Consider the following 21,160-nt stretch of genomic DNA (forward strand, 5'->3'; position numbering starts at 1 on the left):
CATGACTTGAATATAGCACAGGTTAAGACGGTGTAGTCCCTCATTCGTCCAGGAGTGTTCTAGTGTTCTAGAGTTGGGCAGACTCTTCTCTCTACTAAGAATCTTTACATTTGAAGACAGCGAGGTGAAGATTCTTAGTAGAGAGAAGAGTTGGTTTGAACAGGGCGTCAAGGAAGCCATTTTTGTGAAGAAAGAGAACCCCTCTTTGAACAGAAATGGTGGTCTGAGATTTAATCTGCCCAAAGTCTATCACAGTGTATTATCACCTTGGTCACGCCTATCACATGCTCCATATTTAGTTATTTTTATATCTAAATATGCTCAAGAATTCACAAATAAAAAAACGTCAAAATTAAATGCATAATTTCACCCATGGATAATACATCCATGATATCACCACACCAATCACGACACATCATCAGGTAGAGACCAACGTGTTTTGCCACTGTTAGCCAGCTAACGTTCCCTCGGATGCAGTGACAGAAAATGGATCGGTTTTTGAAACGATAAAGTGATGTGGGAGACAACCCTGCGCCAGTAAAAGCTCCAAAGAGCGTGGTGAGGAAATATGACCCTGAATACATCAAATCTGGATTCATAATGGTATGCAGTGTGTTGAGTTTGGTGAAATCCTGTCAGATGAGGTGCTAAAACCATCAAAGCTCCAGAGACAATGAGCACCCTGGATGTGTTGGGAAGCCAAAAGAATATTTCCTAAGGAAAAGGGACGGGCTTCGGGCACAATAGAAAGTCATCACAACTTTGAAAGCTAGCTATATGGTTGCTGCTTGTGAAGCTCGTAGCAAGAAACCATTTATGATCGAAGAGGAGCTCATTTTGCCTAACTCTGAAGGAGAACTTTGAATGCTACTCTGCATGTCAGCTTCTCACCCATCCCACCACGACTTGATCTCATTATTTCCCAGAAGCAAGCCCAAGTGTCTCAGGGTAAGCAGAATATATATTTTGGTCATTACAGCTGACAGTGGCAAAGCACATATTTACAGACCAGTTTACTGTATTTTTTGTCATGTTATGTTTTTTTCTCATTTATTTGAGATTGTGGTCCTCTGAATTTTTTAAAAAATCAGAAGTGGGCCTTAAGTTACAAAAGGTTGAGAACCCCTGTTTTAGACCCAGTTTGTAATACAAGCTGGGTCTAGAATGACCCTTTCGGGAGAGATGCTGTAAATAAATGTATTTGTTTCATATGTGCACTCTAGACATCTTTTGGGAATACTCTTTACACAAAATAACACATGGACATCAGTTTTTTGTGTCACCTGGAAACCTTGTTTGTGTAGTAACTTTGTTCCATTGTTGTGCACGACTTGCATTTCTGTATTTGCTTGTGTTTTCTGTATTTGCAGAGTGTTTCTTTATGTTTCATAATTTGCGTGTGTTTTGTTTATTTGCAGCTTTTTCTAAAAGTGACGTAAGTGCTGTCAAAGTGGTGGAGATGTTTTCTTTATTTGCTTGTATTGTCCTAAGTTGCAGTGCATTGAGCTCTCTCTGTCCCTGTACATGCCTCTACTCTATGTGTTCACAGTAATAGCGGATTGTATAGCTGCATCCCTATGAAGTGGCCGATGCCTACAGTAAAGTGGATCCATTAGTGTACCATAAGGACAGGAGGCTGAAGAAAGATCAGTTCAATGACCAGACAATAAGTAACAGAAAATGTGCACTGATGTATTAGCCACTTTGTGCAAATCACGTTACAGACATTCATGTTACGCTGCCATAAAACAGTGACAGTGCTATCATTATAAGAGCATCTCAAAAGATAAATACCATTGCTTTTTCACATTTGGATTATTTACATGATTATATAGGGTTAATACATAAAAATCCTGTGATGATAATATTTTTACTGTACAATATCAGAGCACACACCTGTACACAAAAGCAAAGTTGTTGACAACTTAGTTATTTAGTTTAGTCTTATAGCAAGAAGAGATGATCACAACATGAACATGGTGACTGTTGTATGAATTATATTTAACTGGTTAAATTGTCCTGGATTTAATTCAGTGTTGCACAGGAGATGGAAACTGCAACCCACCAGTCAAATATGAATGGATTTGTATGTGTCTTTTTGCCTCAGAGTTCAATTGTCAGTGCATGGTGGAACAGCCAACAAGAAATCTGTCCAGACTTGGAGCCAAACTGTGCAGTGTCACCAATATAAACAGTATACATGCATTTGAATCTGTTCCTGTTAAATTCACAGTGATGGATGACTGAATACTTTCTCTACATTCAATGGAATTTGAAATTTAAAGGGATCCTGAATGCCAGAATACAATGAGATGTTGCCATACATCTCAAACAAAGTGTATATAATGATCAATAGCCTTCTTGAATCCAAAGTAACCTTGGGAAACATGAGTGAAAAGACTGACTGAAAATTGTTGACAAATCAGTCCAACCTCAAGGTCCTTTTAGTAGCAGTTACAGAGCTTTCAGTCTTCCTCAGCAGATAGGGTTTGTCCAGTTGTCATGGAATTGTAGATGTTTAAATTTCCATTTTCTGAGCACTTGAGATTGTTTTGTCAACTGCTCTTTCCAATGTCGAGAATGATCTTTGAAACTCAACACTAAACCTGGTATTTCTCTTCAGTATGTATATCAAAATTCTAGAAAACACTCAAAATACATTAATTTTGACAAAATACATTACCTTTAAACTGTGCTTTTACATGCATCTCAAATGATCATACATCTCAAATATCACAATGCCCACACATGATCAGCGCTGATAAAGTGCAAAATTACAACCTCCAACAGTAAACCTTATATACTGCAGCATAGGTATTGCAGTATTAAATGGCTTTTTATGATATGCTTATTAAAAACTACTTATCCATGAGCTGTAGACTCATCTTTAGCCTTTCCCCTCAGGGATCAATAAAGTATTTCTGATAATCGTCAGATGATCCTCCAGAACACTGCACAAGGTCTGTTAAATGCATGAAATGTATCAGTGTACAAGATGAAATGTGCCAAACTGTCCTGTAGCACTGATAATGGACTGGAGATATGGAGAGAAAAATACTGAGTCCTTTGGGTCTTTCCAGCATGTAATACAGAGGCCAAGCAAGCTTTGTGGGAGTATGCAGGTAATTTACATAAACATCCTAAAGCGAGTTGTAGCTTGACTGCAAATAGAAAGAGAAGGAAAGTGTAGTTTTTATGACACGAACATCACTGATGAAATGGCATCAGTAAGTAACAGCATTCGTTTAGAGGTGCTCAGGCAAAATGTTTACTTCACTATGATTTCATCTTTACTTTCTCATGGTCTAACAGCAGCTCATTCAGGTACTCCCTTCAATACCACATTGAACACTAGTTTTTGATAGTCACCTTCATATAATAACTTTTTCCCTCCTCATATACTCCTCGCCAGAATATTTACATATTATACTTGAGACTATATGTACTGAGCAAAATAATGCACCGAAAGTGCCCTGACTTTGTGACAAAATATCCTAAGCTGTGGAAGCTGCGTCACTGTCTCTTCCCTCTCTTGTGATTTCATATCCAGTCTGCTGATAAAGAGGCAACCCATAAAACTTCAGCAAAAATACCACTAGGGTCAGTTCTAAAAATGTAAAATTATATACATACATATGTGCAGAAACACAAATACATTAAACATATTTAGCTCGCATCAAATCCATTCTGTGTGATATGTAATGTCTTTAATATCTCCTTCTTCTTCTTAGGCAACAGGAAATTCTACTATCACACACCAGTGTTTACACCAGTGTATCCTCTTCAAGTCTTATCCCATATCACCATAACCGTCGTCCAGTGTAGTTAATTGGGGCTGTGGGCATCTAGAAGAGAGAGACAAGCAAGTAGTGAGCAAGTACAGTACTCCTGTGGTTGGCTATTTAGTAAATGAGAGAGTAAATTTCTTCCATACTTACTGTTCCACCGTTCATGACCAGAGCCATCTCAGTGGGTTGGTAAACGTGACCTCTGAAGGCGATGCCAGGACGGATGCTCCCATGGCTGCTGTGGTATGTTCCAGTTCGGAGGGCTAACAGACCAAGCAAGGTAAAGCACACACACACATGTTACAGGTGTCATGCAACATCTTACACCTTCTAGATCGTAAAGATTCCACTTTCAAGAACTCTTAATATGGTAGATGACTGTGCTACTGAAATCACATATGCATCAAACTCGAGGTTTAAGTATAATTTTTAGACCAGTTGGGTTAACAACTGCGTCAGAAATGGTCTGAGTCTTTGATAAAGAAGTTGAAGCTACTGTACAAGCCTGTGGACATAAAAACTTCAAGGTACAAGTTAACTATGACTCTCAAGATGCCTCTTAGCAAGAAACATCCAACCAACTGGCTTAAAACTCTGTGACATGCAGTGCTAACTGCAAGTGGAAGGAAACTAAAAACAATCAATATCTGCGCTTAAATGAATTCACTTTTCATTTCTGGGACAATTTTGGATGAATTCAGCAACTTGTGTTTCGTTCGCTACTGCTTTGATTCATGCCTTTGACTGGCATTTTCTCAATGGCAAAGGAGACAGAGGCTCATGGGAATTGTATTTAGAGTCGTCCGGCATGCCAAACTGACGGACAAAACATGATTTCTCTGAAATAAAGTTGAAATAATTACAACAGGTGGCCACAACATAAACCTATGTGATTGTTATACATCAAGGACAGTCCCATGTTTCTGTGTTCAGTAACATTGTTGAAAGAAAATAGCCTTAACCCCATCCTTTCAACCACAAAGTAAATCCTCTAGTGACTTGCTTACACTGTGTTACATGACTTTCCTCTGTTTGACTCTGCTATTGTGCAAGTAGGACTGCTGTCCCATTCTTTGCAGCAAACGTTCTCCTCAGTCAGCCATAAATTGGCCAACCAACATCATCAGTCTCTTAAAGTGTGCTGCCTTGCAAGACGCTGATTATGTTTCCTTTCTGCCACTGCCTCCACTCTTTGTTTATCCTGGTTTATCGTGGTTTAGCTCTTCGTCTGTGTATTTGGCTTTAGATAAATATGGAGAGCAATCAAAGTGAAATGACTCATACATTTCCCTGTAAGCCTGTTAATCAGGCATTTCATAAGATTTAATTGGATTTTGGATTGTGTACAGTAGCTAAAAGTGAGCCACACTTTGCTGTAAACAAACCTACACACATGGTAGCATGGTAATATGGTAGTCATCTTGCAAGTTGAACGGGACATTGATCTGCAGTGCAATCGATTAAAGTTTATTTATCTATTTATAGTCAGTAAACTTTGAAGTAGAGTCTGAATCTTTTGAGTATGCACCTGCTCAAGAAAATAATTGGTAAACAAAAATATGGCTGTAACATACAGAGCGTACAGATGAACAGTGGTGAAGTGGATTATGCTGCAGGACTAGTTTGGGCAGTTTTTATGCACATTTTGATTTGTTATAGATATCTATTTTTTCCACTGAGAGAACTAGGGTGATATTCACAAAACATCCTAGCCCTAGAATAAATCTAAATCTAGCTCCTGGGCTACATTTTTTCTCTAAAAGTAATTCACAAAATATTTTAGCACTAAAAGTAGGTCTTAAGAGGCAGTCCTACTCACAGTCAGTCAAATGCTGCAGGTAATGTTCCTCATTGCATCAGTGTTTTAGAAAAATACAACAGCAATATAACAGCATATTGTGATGGCAGGTGAGTTAGAATAAGAATCAAATCAGCCCACCGACAAGTCGAAACAATCCAGTAACACCAGAGATGACAGAGTGCAGGTGAAAAGCTCTTAAGAGGAATCTCTTTGCTATGAACTTTTAGTGACATTTAGGAGGACTCCTAATGGTAAGGTGAGACACTTTGTGAATACGGCTCCTGGTTACTATTGAAATCCACTGTAAATGACATAAATTCAGCTGACCACAGCAAAACTTATAATAGCCACCCTTCGGATTCAGTATTGAGTTAAAAATGTCAGGCTCCATGAAAGTTAGTTACTTTTGTACTTGTTCATTCATCAGCATGACATTGAATGCAGAAAAAAATGTAATTCACCATTTTTGGAAAAGAATCAAGGCAACATCCATTTCTGTTGTCAGTTGCCAGGCAACAGTGTTCTCATGACTTACCATAAAACACTTAAATGCCAAACTAAATATTTTGTACTCAATCTAGCATGTTGAAAATATGACCTAATGAGTTTCATTTGAAGGCAGCATTCGGTTGAATTTTTTTTTTCCTTTAAAACTGATTCTTTATCTCTGTTATACAAACATGCACAGGCAAGCACACACACACACACACACATTACATAAGCCTACTTGCACCGTGCTCCTCCATGGAAAAGGCCTGGTTTTCTGGGAAGGGTCGGGGAGAGTGTGCAGGAAGCTCCTCTCCAAAATGTGGAGGAGGTGACGTGTGACTGGTGTCGAAGAAGTCTTGTGTGATGGATTGTGGAGGTTTCCGGAGACACAGGTGCGCCTCTGGAATAGCGTGGAACAGCAGCAGGATCCAGCCCTGAATGACCAGGGCCACCGCCAGCGCAGGCTCATCCAATACTTTTACATCCTTTTTTCCGCCTCCTCCTCCTCCTAACCTTTCCCCTTTCCCCTTTCCTCTCAGCGTTTGGCTGCCATAAAGATAAAACCCCAGCCAGGCCACCCAGAGCAATGCTGATGCCAGACTGGACAGGAAGAGCCAGACGGCGTTACACTTCCATCTCCGTTTTTCAATCTCTCCTTCTCTATCTTCTTCACTCCCACCTGCTCCCTCTGCCCCCATCTCTCCCCCACACAGCACCACCCCCAGAGAAAGCCCCATGGCTATGAGGAGCAGCCCCAGGGTGTAGCTGCATGTCAGAGCAAAGTCTAAAGGCGGATATTCGCAGGCCGGGTGACCCTCCCTAACTACAGTCAGCAAGACCCATTCAGCAGAGATGATCCCCTGAACCAAGGCCAAGGCCAGACCGAGCGCTGCCAGGGAGCTGCCCGATGGGCTGGTCTTGCCATCCACCAGCCTCCTGAGCCTCACACCCTGCACTAGCAAGCTAGAGAAGCAGAGGGCAAAAAGGGGCCCCCAGAAGGCCCTCCGGACCACACAGAGCGCCTGGTTCTTCCCCACCAGGAAAGCCAGAGAGATGGAGAAGAGCCCGAGGAGCGTGCCCAGGAGCAGGAGAAGAGGCCCCATGCCGGAACGCCTGGCTTGGTCAGAAATGGAGCGCAGCTTAACAAGCAGGAGCACAGCGAGGACCAGAGAGCTGAGGCCACCGCTGCAGGCCACGGCCTCCAGAACCACACCCCAGACTGACTCCAGGTCACACAGCACTCTGTACGGAGGGTCCACATCCACACTGCATCCCCGAGGAGGAGGAGACGGGTGGGAAGAGCCATAGCCAATCAGTGACAAGAGGCAGATGATGATAGGGTTGACGGCCATCTTAGAGACACAGAGACAGAAAATATGTAGTGATGAGGAGAGACAGAGAAAGGGTTAAAGGAGAGAAAGTGAGGGAGAAAGGTACACAGAGATAAACAAGAGGAATGATATTGTGGAGAAAGATCCAGAGAGGAGGGAGGCAGGAAGGTGACAAATTACTGATTAGTTCATACAGCATCTGAAGGATTCACAATATACAGTAGAAACAGCACTAAATATATTTTAAGATCCAATAAGCCTGTTATATATCAGAGATTAATATGTTTCTCTCTCTTTCAGACACACACAAACACACAAACTCACTCACGCACTCACAGCACAGAATAGAACTGCTTTTAGCACTGAGCAATGGTTTCCATGGGAACGGGAAACAGCGTGGGCTGACTACATCACATACTGGGCTTTTGAGAAGTCGAGTTTCAGTACCCAAAAGCACAGAAACGCACGAGTATGCACACGCGCGCACACACACACACACTCACAATGTTTGTACTTACTTGTGAGGACCCTCATTGACATAATGTATTCCCTAGCCTTACCCCAGCCCTAACATGAGCATAATTTTAACCTTTACCCTAATGCCAAGTTTTAACCCTCAAATAGTGACTAAGTGAGGCCAAAATGTTCCCAAACTCAAATTGGTCCTCACAAGGATAAAAGTATCGGAGCACACACAGATACACACACACTTACATACAAAATACCACAGCATTAAAATGATTTTACTCAATTCAGTGATAATAATTCCAAACTCACCTCAGATAAATTCTTAAATTCTTGATTATTGACAGCGAAGAGGCGTCATAATTTTCCAGTCTGCATCCCTTCAACTAGTTAAAGTATTTTTTATAATCCCAGTTAATGAAATCCTTGAGGCAGCAGAAACAAAACAGTTTCCATTTTGTCTTTGAAAATGTCTCTTATGTCGCTCTCTGTGCTCACAGCTCCCACTGTTCTAAAATACAAAATATCACACTTTGTGAGATCAATAATGTCCTGCTGCTGCAGTGACACGTCCGGCTGCTCCAAGAAGAATCCACAATTATGATGCATGCCTTGATACTTCACACACCCACATGGTCAAATATATCTTCTGTCTCTCTTTCACTCTTCCCTCTCACTGTCTCTGCCTCTCTGTCCTCCTCTTTCTATTCATTCTGTCTGCATGTCTGTGTTTCTCTCTCCCTGCTTCACGCTGAATCTGCGGAGGTGTCAACAGAGATGCAATCCCAGCTTTACTTCTCTTCACCCACACACAGGGAGTATGATTTGCCGATGCACCTGTCGAACCAGGAAGAAAATAGGAAGTACGTACAGTATATAAGCATGGTAATTTGCAGCCCATCCAGTATTAGTCACTCGTTTGCACTCTCTGTTGTTTTTTCCTGCCTTCAGGCTCCCACATCTTCCTCAAATCGCTTATACAATTCTTCCTCACACCCAGATCTGTGGGAGATGTAGATTCATCTTTTATCACCAAAACAATCTGAGGTCTCTTCAGCAGTAAGATGTCCGTTGACCGTGTGTATTGCAGAGTGAAGATGGGCTTTGGATGGGGAGGGGCAGGTGGTCAATCTAAACACAGGTGAGCCATGTGGCCACGTGGCCGTCCCAGTAGAGAGTGTTACATAATACCCCTGAAGGCATGATTCAGCCAAGTCTCCCTTTAGAGTGGAGTAATCTCCTCCCCTGGAGATGGCGTCATGTGGGGTTGGAGAGAGACATGAGTGAAACCATGAGAAGAAGCAACCATTGTACTAGCTAATTGAGTCAGTTTGGATCAGTGTGAGAGAGATTGATGCTGACAGACACTTGTGAGCTCAGAGAGACAAGCAAAAGCTGGTTTGTGGTACACAAATAAACTCACAGACAAACAGATGTAAGTAAAGGAGTGCACACCTGCACCCTGCTGTGTCAGTCAAGATAGTCTAATCCAAATAGGGTGTCCTTGCATGCATGTAAGCAGCAGGAGTGACTGCTTTGGTTAGTGATAGCAGAAGAATGGAGTGATTAGAGTCTATTACATGTATCTCCTGAACTATTCCTCCAAATTCCAGGTGGGTTCTTCAGAGTCTTCCAGAAGGTCAAGTTCATTGTCATTATTTTATTTACTAACATTTATGGAAATGTAAGAATGTATAAGGATGACAATAGGCCTTTTTCACAGCAGACATTTTGGCTTGTCAAGGTAGGAAAAGCACAGGTGTTACTTGTAACATTAACTATGGCTGTGTTCTATTCAAGTGACCCAGTAAACCGTGACAGTGTGACAGTGAACCAGCAAGGCACAATACCAGGACCCTGAAACTGAAGCAGCTAAATAGAATCCAACCATCATTACTTTTATTATTTACACCTGTACTTTTCCTACTGTGTGGCTGAAATGATTAATCCATTAACCCTCAGATTAGTCGATTGCAGCTATTTTGCTAAGCGACTGTAGACTGTAAACAGAGGACAACAGCTAACCTGGATCTGTCCAATGGTCTTCTACAGCTCACTAAGTAACGTTATATAGCATTTGTTAAATCCGCACAAAACCCAAAGTGTAAAAACGACAATTCACAATTTTACAGGTGGCTGCATTTCTAGGCCATGACAAGGCAACTTGTGGAGACGCCAGGAAGTTAGCCAGGCTAGCTGTCTCCACATGTTTCCAGTCCTTGTGCTAAGCTAAGCTGCTGGCTCTAGCTGCATATTTAGTGTAGAGACATGAGAGTCATATCAATCTTCTTATCTAACTTTCAGCACGAAAGCAAATAACTGTATTTTCTAAAATGTCAAACTATTCCTTTAATTCTTTTCTGACATTTTATAGACCAAACAATCAATTGATTAATCGAGAAATCAAGCGGCAGATGAATCAATAATGAAAATAATCATTAGTTGCAGCCATGGTTATCATTTACACCGTTATCCATCACAGACAACCCAATAACACTGATGGGGGTCACAGGGTCCAAGGTTTTTTAATAGATCTGAGCCACCCTTCTGAATTGCCTTGGGAGATTAACTAGAAATCTCCTAGCCTCTCACAGACATTACTCTCTGATGTCCCTGTCTGCCTTGGGTATTAATAAATTAATTACATCACTGTCTTCAAAAAGTTTGGGAAACCTTCTCAGATTCAGCTGGAGTTTGATGTCTGGTTATCTGTATGCTGTTTTGTCCCATCTTTTGTTTGTGTCCTCTGATAGAGACAAAAGAAGACAGAGGTGGGAGACAACAGGGCAGACAAGTTCTGACTAACTCAGGACATCAGTCCTAATCTGCGTAATCCAGTGGTTACTATGGTCACAGTCTAATAGGGCCTTGTTAAGTATGGCCTAGCCTATAATCCCAGCTTTATCCCACCTCAGGTCTCTCCTCAAACCTCTCCACACACAGCCACTTTCAAATCACACAAGGGAAGTTCACAAAGGGAGGCCTGTTGGGCCAGGTCTAAATGTTGTGACTCTGCAACACTTTACTTAACACAGAGTTAAAAACATCCACAGCTGGAGAACTGTAGTTTCCTCCTGTTGGCCTTGAGGAAGCAAGAGAGATTTTGGAGAGACTGCCTTGCTCAAGGGCAGCAGTTATTAAGTCATCTCGGTGTGTTTGATTTGTCATGTTTGTGCAGTTGGTTAAAGTCCCTTTGAGGTGGTGCGAGGGTCTTTTTTAAAATCTCCTTTTCACTGCCAGTGGAAACAGTGCACTTCATATTAAACAGGAAGTGACAAGTGGAGTGGTGATGAAGGGCTGCATCTCACTATCTGTTAGCGCCATCTGCTGTCTACTTGGAGAACTACAGTAAGCTCCAGAGGTCACATAAAATGGGACATTGTTGAGTTTTGTCTTTAGCCAAGTAGACAACCAGCATATAGAGGACCACAATTTTGCTTTGGTATATCATTCAAATGGATGATCCGAGAATGTAAAGTCATATAATTAAATCATGTAAATAGTGATTATATAAAAACAAAACTTCTTCTATTGATATCTCCTTCTCTGAATTATATTCATTACAGTACATGGTCTACACATCTACGAGTTACACCACTGAAAGAATATTTGAAGTCCTCTTTTCCTTTAACAAAAAGCCTAGAATTTAAAATAAATGGAGACATTATTACAGAGTAGTGCGAAAGCATAATGCATTCACTTGACGAAAAAAATCGAGAGTTTTCATGGGGAAAAGATCCTGCTCTGTTTTTCTTAATTAACGAGATACTTCAAAATCCTGCAATAAACTGTCATTAAGCTCGATTTCATGGAAGCAAACGTCCCGCCTGTTTAGTTTGATCCCGTTTTCTTTTGGTTTGGGTTTGAGACATTGGGAGATAGGCTACTCCTGTCATTAAGAAATCCAGTATTTTCAGCAAATGCCTGATTGTCTATTAAGTCACCACATAGCCAACCTGAATGCACTTCAGATGCATCATCTTATATCCGTGAAGCATGCCATAATCGGTTCAACTAATCCTGGAGAAACACCAGCAGATCAGAATGGGCTCTCCGCCCGATCAACCGCAAAGTCCTGAGGCGCAAAGTCGACGAACTAATAACACTACCATCTATATTACTCAGGTGCGTAGGTTTGATCTAAACTTTGGTAGTGTCACAACCATGTGATTCCTGTTTGTGCTGTGAAATGGTGAAATTAGTAAATTAGGGTTTGTGTGTGTAGGTGCGGCGCTGTCCACAGCACTGAGCGGCCCTAATTCTATTTTCTTCCATTGTAGCAGCGAGCCACAGACAGGAACAGCCAACGAGAGAGAGCCTGCTGATTCTGAGTGATCATTGTGAATGCTCTGATTAATAACTGTAAATAAATAATGGTTTGTGGCAGTTCAGTTTAGTTTTAACAGTTGGCACCTATGCGTTGTCCAATGTGCTCCAGGCTCTGCGGATTTTTGATGCGTTCCATGACTTTTTCAGCAGCACCCTCTCTGTGTTCCGGGACCTCCTGATTTACAAATTATGCACTGGATTTAACCGTGCAATAGCCTCAGAAAGGCTAAATAACAACAACATAAGAATGTGGGTCGTCGTAGGCCTAGCGTTTTTCTCTGGCAGAAAAGAGCTGGCAGGGCGCTGGGAACGCTCGGATGAAGCGCTTGTGCAGTGAGAGAGAAAAACGCTTTATGGACACAAGCCCTAAAGCTACTGTCCCAAAATAAAGAATACATGTATTAATCAGAGGACGCACATAAGAACGCAGCACTAGCAGAGCGCTAAATACGTTTTAGAATCTATGAACATTCTCTGCAGGGGGAGGCACATAGAAACAGCTGTTTGCAGCTCTCTCTCTCTCTCTCTCTCTCTCTCTCTCTCTCTCTCTCTCTCTCTCTCTAGCCTCTGGGTGTGTCCTCCCAGAGGCTATTTGACGTAGCCTCTGGGAGGACACACCAGAATGATCCAATATGACTTTACTCCAAACGTAATGCTAACGAGTTTGCTCAAATATTGGTATTTTTCTGTCCTCCCGTCCATATGCAAACCTACGCCCTTGATATTACTTTAAGACAGGAATAGCATATCTCCCAATGTCTTAAACCCATCCCTTTTCTTCCAGGAATTAATCGCACTGTTCTAACTAATGATCTGGCCACTCCCTTACATGTTGCCATTATTATTTCATTGTCATTCAACTTTAAAGCCTTCTTTACCAGCATATCTGTTTCTGTACAGCATAAAATAAGATTGAACCTACCACTGAATCATAAGGTTTTGAAATGGTTGAAAAACCAAGGTCAAGACACAGTGTCATTTTATTCATCACAGACCCTAATGCGCTTCCTGCTGACTCTGCCAATGCTTTTCTTCCCTCTATAAATCTCATATTTTCATTAAAAACAAATCAAAGACATTCATAAGAAGTGATGTACTTTAAAGGGTATTGATATAAACTGAAACATATGGTTGCTCTGCTGTTCACATTGCTTTCTAAAATCGATAATGTGTGGTTTTCACTGTTAGTAGCAAGTCTCCATTTACTATACCATAAACTCATATTATTCAACTTTTTTTTTGTAAATGAATCTCTGTCTCTGCAAACCAACACAGTGTCATCAGCATATAACAAAATACTAAAGTTCATATCGTCAGTCAATATGCCTAGATTAGCTTGTTTGATTGGAATCAGCTTGTTCTTTTTTGGACAGTTTATATATTTCCCTCCAAAATTGCTGTGGATTACTTATTTGTAATTGCTCTAACTGGAGAGTTTGTCCTCTCCTAAAGCATCTTTTGAAAAAGCCTTCCATCAAAATTCAGTTGATCGCTTTTTGATTAATTTTCAGATTCCTTCCTTTACTCTGGTCCTTACACTTAAGAAACATTTTCTCTGCTGAGGGCAAGTCAAGCCATAACTCATTTAATTTGTTAACCCAATATTATTGTTATTATAATGTTATTAACGAATTCTCCTGTTTGGAATTGTGGACACAGCACTTAGTGGTCAGGAAGTCTACTACGTCCTACAATCAAATTAATACCTTCAGGTTCAACCCTTTCAACAAGATCAGGGGGTGTGTAAACTTTAAATTTAAGACATGTATTTAGGTCACCATGTGGTGTCACAATGTAGTCTACAACATCTTTATCCCTTACAGAAATAGAAATAAAGTTATCATTTTCTGGGTTTAACCTCCCGTTAAGCACGTAGCATTTAGATTATCTTGGTAATTCAATAAAGGTCTCCCCGTGTTTATTTACACCCGTATCAAATACAACTTTAAGAGAAATTTAGTTACATTTTAATGGTGGTTAACTGGTGATTTATTCATTTTAGTAATTTCATGGCACAAGCAGTGAGTTGGTTACCATTTCGATAAAAGCCTTTCAATTGTTAACAGAATGAGTTTAATCAATAAACAACCTACCTGTAAACTTAAGATGATTATCATATGATAGTTATGTAACAGCTATTCCTGTTGTTTTTTAATGTCAGTGTGTCATGAAAATGTGATAATTTTTCATCATGTTTTTAAAAGACTGCATATTTTTGAAACATCATTCACAAATTGTGATTTTGTTCATGTTGAAATATTTTGACTTCAATAAAAACATGTAAAATAACTGAAATTCCAATAAAACATTCAACATGAAATCGATATAATAACTTTAGATGCAAGAAAAAGCCACATAATTTGACTTTTTTTGCAGCCTTTAAAAACATTTATAAAAGAATCTGCTGAACAGATTAAATTGAAGTAAAATAAAACTCATGGCATATTTAACATCCTACATTGTTGCTTAAATTTAACACTGAGGTAGGTTATACTATATTGAGACAACTTCATTCAGTTCAAGCCTATGGAATGCAATTTTAGTCAATATTAAACAAATAAATATGCCTGTGAAAATAATAACTATGGCTATGACATATAACGGAGTCAGTATGGTTTAATATATAAATAAATAGGTTTTTATTTCATTGGACTTTTACTTCATAGTGCCACATTTATTTATTAGGTATTACGAAATAAAAGTCAAATGAAATAAAAACCTATTTATTTATTGAACCATATTGACTCATTTATTTATTTCATAGCCATATTTATTAATTTTATAGGCATATTTATGTATTTATTTATTTAATATTGACTAAAATTCCATTCCATAGAGGTCAAGAAAAAATATGATCAGGATAATTGTTCATTTTCACATTACATTTTTTACAACATGATTGCACATTTTAAATCAACAGATAAAAGAAAAAATCACAGCTTTTATATAATCTTCTATCTACACATATGTATCGTACTTAGTAGCACAGGTATAACATGCAACTTGCAAGTGAGCACAGGGTTCATGATGACGTCTGATGTGTTTGCATAGAGAGGTTTGGTTGACAGCATTTACACTGCAGTGCTGTCTCACATGCGTTTATGGACATGCACAACGTTGTTACAGGAGGGGCAGGAATGCTCCACATCCTTGCAATCATCCACGCAGAAGGGGATCAAACAGCAAGGCCAGCACCTGGTGTGGAGTATCAGAATAAAGTCAAAATAACAATTCATCATGTATACATCACTATGTACACTGTAAATTATATTAATAAAAATGTGAGTGAACTGAACTTTGTTCAAAGTCATCTTATGAGCTTTGAAAATGTAAAGCCATATGAGTTAAGTTTAGTGAACTTGAGAAAACTAGTTCAGTAAACTTATGATATTAAGTTGAGTCAGCAACTGTTCAGTCACACAGATTTATTCTCCATTTACATTTTCTTAGTTTGAGAAGTCAATTCTTCATATGACATGAAGAACTTGCAGAAGAACGTATATATATTTACCCTAAGTACCTAAGTATTTACCTGAGTTCAAATGTGTGTGTGTGTGTTGGGGTCTCTACTCACATTAAGATTCCTAACACGCCACAGATCAGCCAGGTGAGCATACCAATTTTGTGGTTCACTGTAGTGACAACAGTGTTTTGGCAGTGAGGACACACCATCTGTCCAGGAACATGAGTCGGGAGCTGCTGCTGCTGCACCACCACTACCTGGTTCACTGTGAGGAAGACACCCAACCTCCTGTAACACCCACTGACAACACAACTGACCTGCAGTTTATGCTGTATTCTGCAAATTCAAAGTTATTTTAACTTGTGAGAAACAGTTGGAGAGAGACACTCACCAGGTTGTAAGACCTGAGGTTGTTGTGGGGTGTGCTGGTAAACAGGTTGTTGAACTGGATATGAGAAAGACACATTTAGATTGAAAAAGTTTTAAAGAACAAAATAATATCCAAGCTGCCAAAAGGCTCCTACAACATGGACCAAAATGAATCAAGAAATTAGCTACATTACAGTAAAAGAGAAAAAACAAGCATGAAGATGAAGGTCCCTGATCTCTTACCAGGTTGGTTGCCAGGCTGAGCTTGGTAGGCTCCCGTGTTGTTGTTCAAAGGGGGACCGGGGTACGGCGGTGCTGCCATTTCTGGAGGAGAAGGTCCCTGACTTTTTTCCATGATATCTGCTAAAGGAGCAGAGAAAAAGCTTGTAAGTCAGAGAAAATACGGCCTTGTAATCCAAATCTGTTCTTCTGATCTCTCTGAATGAAGCAAAGTGAACAGAGCAGGTTGGGTGGTTAAAATGTGGAGCAGACTTGGGCACAGATTGAAACCTGCTGTCCCTATTTATTTTCACACCATCTCCACAGTGTGAAAACTCACTAATCAAGTTGTAGATCATTTTAAAGCAATGAATGTTGCTTTCTCCATGACGTGTATATGCCGGCAAGCTGGTTTGGTGGCATTGCATTTTTACATTTTTAAGGAGCAGATCAGTGTAAAGGGAAAAGTCAGAGTGGTATTTCTTATCAGCTATTTATTTGCATGTCGACTTGTCGACATGTCGAACACACCTAATACTAATGCAAATCTATGAGGGCTGAGAGAGATCAATGCACTACAGAAAAACACAAGCAAATATACAAATCACAAGCAAATGAAGAACATCACGTGCTGTACACGACATGAGGAAACGCACTGCAAATACAGAGAACCCAAGCAAATAGAGAAATGCGCAGGTCGTACACAACAACAGAATAAATAGAAACCAATACACCTTTTTACAGAAGATATTTTGACATGCCACAGTAGGAAAAGCACATAATGTGAAAATAATATACTTAATCATGGCAGAATTCCATTTTGCTGTTTTAGTTTCAGGGTCCTGGTATTGACCTTTTTCACGGCAGAGATTTTGACTTGTTATAGAAGGAAAAGCACAGGTGAAACAAATTTTGTTAGCTTTTGCTCAGGGTCCCTGTAAACCACGACAGTGAGCCAGAATGCACAATACCAGGACCCCGGAAGCAGCTCACCTAAATGGGTTGCAGTCATTTTTAATGTTATCAATTACATCTGTGTTTTTCCTGCTATGGCAAGCCAAAATGTTTATTGTTCATGCTGGTTTGTTGTCACACTGTCATGACTTACTGGGATACTTGAATAGAACGGAGGCATTGTTAATGTGCAAGTTACTGAAATTTTGTAATTAGTTACAGTTACTAGTTACCTCTCTCAAAAGTCATTGAATTACTTTACCAATTGCTGGGGGAAAGTAACTTTTGCGTTACTTTTAAATGTCTGCTTCAGTTCTCTTTTTAATGCACACATTTGAAACAGAATCAACTTTTGGAGAAACACAACCTGCTGTCACCTGTGTTGGCCAATCCTGTGATCAGACCGGTCAAACTGCTTCACAGTCCTGAAACCAGGCGGAGTTCATCGACCAAACTATGATACACTCCCAGCTGTGTCCTGGCTTGGTTTATTTAGCGTACCAAGCTTCTAAGTCTGTGTCTGGCTTACAGTCTATGCTGAAAAATAGCAATACCAAGAAGTTTCTTTTGGTTTGTGTTCATTTGTTTGAGAGAGACAGCAGTGGTCAAGCAACCTATATACTGAATGAGGAGAGAGAGCGGCAGTAGTGAGAAAGCTGGTGAATCAGAGAAACAAAACGTTGCTTTCTAATTGTTTCACAGCGGTTACGTTCTGAAGCACAAATAAACATGCCCTCACACCGCCGCACAAACCTGCAGATAATCGCTGCAGTGCCTTATTTGGTCTGATTGAAGTGGTCGGGTGACGTTATATCATAAACTGGAAAAAACAGGGAATAAGCTATGTTTGTCTGCTGTCCACTGCAATTGTCCACTATTTTCAGGTAAGACAAAAGTAATGAGCCCATTTAAATTTCAGTAATTGTAATTATGTTATTTAATTTGAAAAAAAGTAATTAGTTACATGTCTAGTTACCACCAAAAGTAGTGGAATTACAGTAAGGCTGTAGGCTACTTTGTAACGTACTACTCCCAACGCTGTTAGTAACACCTGTGCTATTCCTTTGACAAGTCAAAATCTCTGCTGTGAAAAAGGCCCAGAGAAGTTTCCGGGAGACACTAAAATCTGATTACAGCAACATACTAGTAATTAGTAAAAGACTGATACTATATATAGTCAATATCTCATAATGTTTTTGGGAGCTTCCAAACACATCTCACATACTTCTCCACTGAGCAATTTGACGTTGAAAAGATGTCTATTATACATCTATTCATGCTGAATCAAAATGTTAAAACTAAAATAAACATTTTCAATCATCTTTAACGAGTGGTCAATGCAATCATCAGTTTTGAGTGTCCCCAATGAATTTCTGTTGTGTTGTGTTCTGCATGTGACATTTCTCTGTTTGCTTCCGTTTTCTGTATTTGCCGCGCATTTGTTTATGTTGTGTATGTGTTGTCAAATTGGTGGATGTGTTTCTGACATTAATTTGCTTGTGTTTTATTTATTTACAGCATTTTTTTCTAAAGATGTTTTCTTCATTTTTTGTGTTTTCTTAAGCTGTGTACACTGAGCTTTCTTGGCCACCATCCAAATCAGAGAATGCAGGTTGATATGGGCTTACTGAGAATAAAAGCCAAAGGCACTTTTTAACTGGTATACACATGAAAACCAAGCATCACACACACACATTCCAACATTAAGTGGGTTTACTGCAGTTTAGTTTGCATTCAACACAAATGTCTGTTTTTTAACAGACTTTGTAGATCAAAGGATTAACTTATTTCAAGAGTGACTACTATGTTGGACAACCCTTTTCTGAAAACAAAGAACAGACTAACTCAGAATATAGCTGCTTAAAACATCAACAGCACTTCAGACTCCTTCTTGTTTTAAAAAAAGAAAAAAAGAGTTGCTGTTTTTGGATTTCGAAGTACAAAATCATATAAATCAACAAAATCAGACAAACAAGACAGGTACAGGTTCTGCTGGCATGTAGTATTTCTTCTAACTCTGAGCCTATGTATGTTTTATTGTCTCTCAACTGATGACAGATGTAATGCTGCTTACCTGGATAAAGAGTTCAGGAGGGTGTGTGAGAGTGCTGCTTCCTCCTCTGAGAGATCAAGGCAAATGTTAATGTAATGAGTGTCTGAAAGAAGGTGGAGCAACACTGTGAAGAAAGCACATAGCACATTTGTTTCGATTATTTGTTTCTGTAGTGTCTTGCCACATTATCAATTCCAACCAAACTCTTCAAATAGACAGTATTACGTTTTGTTTTCTTTATTTACCATATTTTGTGTTACAGTATTAGATTACTAGATTCTTGAAAATGTATTCAACTTGTATTAATGTTCCAATGTTTGAGGCAAACTGTGAGAAACTTTGTCCATATCCAACCATGTCCAAGACGATACTGAAGGGTATTGTATTTGTAAGGTGCAAAGTAAATAAAAGCTGTTTTCTTTAAAACATTCTTACTGTAATCCAGGGGATTTATAAAAGAAAACTGCACTGAGCTTGTGTGGGATATCTTGAAGATGTTGTGCATTCAATTTCAAACAGGGGGCATTTATATATGTTAATTTGCAGGTGAGCAATGGTGGTACAGTAAATGTCACAGGAACTTTGATATTCCAGGGGACTGGCAAAACCTGAAGTGCAACTTTTGACATTTGGAGATATTTTGGTGATTCAAGGAAGACACTTGAAGGCTAATATGAAAAGAATTTAAAGGATAAGGCTGGCGTTGTTCTGTATTTTTCTTATTGTCATCAAATTCCATGAAAAGACCAAAACCAACAATACATTAGTCAGTAACTCAACCCCAAGCCCACTTAAGATGTACATCTTTAAAAGTGGGTCACAAATATATACTTTAATTTTTTTTAAAGGTTAAATAATTTCCTCAAACAAATTTTCCTTTAAGAGTAGTTTTAAAGTTATTGTCTTTATACTAATGCAAAATGTCATAGCATTAAGCGTTGCCATGTCACATCACATCGAGTATCCAACAGGAATTCACAGAATTTCATTAAAAACAAATGCAGTGTAACAGTAAAAGAGCACCAGCAGAGGGCTCAGTGTGAACACATTAACATGAAGTGTGACTGTGTGTTTCGTAGGAAGTGGACTTGATCAGGAGCGTCCAGGCTCTTCTGAAGAGAACCACAGCTCAGGCTGACAGTCAGATCAAGTGAGTGTCAAAACCTGTTTCCTCAAAGTTAAACTATTTGGTATAAGCAGTCAGCCAGGAATATCTAAAGAGATAAATGTTGCAGGAATGTTGGCCACTCTTATCTGATTTGAACATGGTTACAGCTTTACTTGCCCCTTTATTACTCTTACGTGTTATGTCAAACAGTAATTCTGAGTAAGAATGAGATTTTTCCTCAGTCTCCTCTTCATGGCAGACTGTAAACAGCCTTGCCTCTGTGACTTTCCACATCCGTCTTCATGAGCCTTTTTTTCAGCAGCCAGGTTTGTGTCCGCAGACTCTAGATGACAAAGTTCAGCTAGATCACCACAAGATGGAACAGTGGCTTAGGCATTAGCACTGTTCTTTCAACTGTACAAAGACATGCAGGTCAGGTGGCAGACACCCTGTCCTTGTCCAGGGTCAATCCTGCCTTCAGCCCTCCATGACAATGAACAGGATTAGCAGTGTATAAAAGGGATGGGTTCATGATGAATGTGTATATTTATATACTGTATATTTTTGTCTAAGAACTGCGACGTGAGGGCAACAGAGATGTTAGTAACAAGACAATAATACATTTTTGTTATCTCTTACAGTAGTGATGATTTTCATTTGTGTTGTTTTGTTTAAGGATTTAAAGGTTTCTTTGAAGTCGACACCCTCCCCTCTCTCTCTCTCTCTCCCTCTGTGTGTGTCTCTGTACAAAGGTTATTTACAGGCATCTTTTTCTCTCTTGTGTGTGCTCC

General features: G+C 39.6%; 2 protein-coding genes across 3 annotated transcripts; both read right to left on the bottom strand.

The window, feature by feature from the left end:
* Positions 1–1,671: 1,671 nt before the first annotated feature.
* On the bottom strand, positions 1,672–8,971 carry gprc5bb (G protein-coupled receptor, class C, group 5, member Bb). Its single transcript, XM_044190297.1, has 4 exons — positions 8,187–8,971; positions 6,317–7,430; positions 3,939–4,051; positions 1,672–3,845 (listed from the first exon to the last, which is right to left on the bottom strand). The coding sequence occupies exons 2-4, from the start codon at positions 7,428–7,430 to the stop codon at positions 3,801–3,803; spliced, it is 1,272 nt and encodes a 423-aa protein (XP_044046232.1). The 5' UTR covers positions 8,187–8,971; the 3' UTR covers positions 1,672–3,800.
* Positions 8,972–13,165: 4,194 nt separating this feature from the next.
* LOC122873519 (LITAF domain-containing protein-like) lies at positions 13,166–19,385 on the bottom strand. Of its 2 annotated transcripts, XM_044190300.1 has the most exons (5): positions 19,283–19,385; positions 16,279–16,398; positions 16,058–16,111; positions 15,778–15,931; positions 13,166–15,398 (listed from the first exon to the last, which is right to left on the bottom strand). In XM_044190300.1, exons 2-5 carry the CDS (start codon positions 16,388–16,390, stop codon positions 15,293–15,295), a joined length of 426 nt encoding a protein of 141 aa, XP_044046235.1. In that variant the 5' UTR covers positions 16,391–16,398; positions 19,283–19,385; the 3' UTR covers positions 13,166–15,292. The 2 variants fall into 2 exon arrangements, with proteins under 2 accessions (XP_044046235.1, XP_044046234.1); XM_044190299.1 differs by lacking the exon at positions 19,283–19,385 and having other exon boundaries at positions 16,279–16,575.
* Positions 19,386–21,160: the final 1,775 nt, after the last annotated feature.

Source organism: Siniperca chuatsi, linkage group LG3, assembly GCF_020085105.1.
Source record: "Siniperca chuatsi isolate FFG_IHB_CAS linkage group LG3, ASM2008510v1, whole genome shotgun sequence".
Taxonomy (NCBI): domain Eukaryota; kingdom Metazoa; phylum Chordata; class Actinopteri; order Centrarchiformes; family Sinipercidae; genus Siniperca; species Siniperca chuatsi.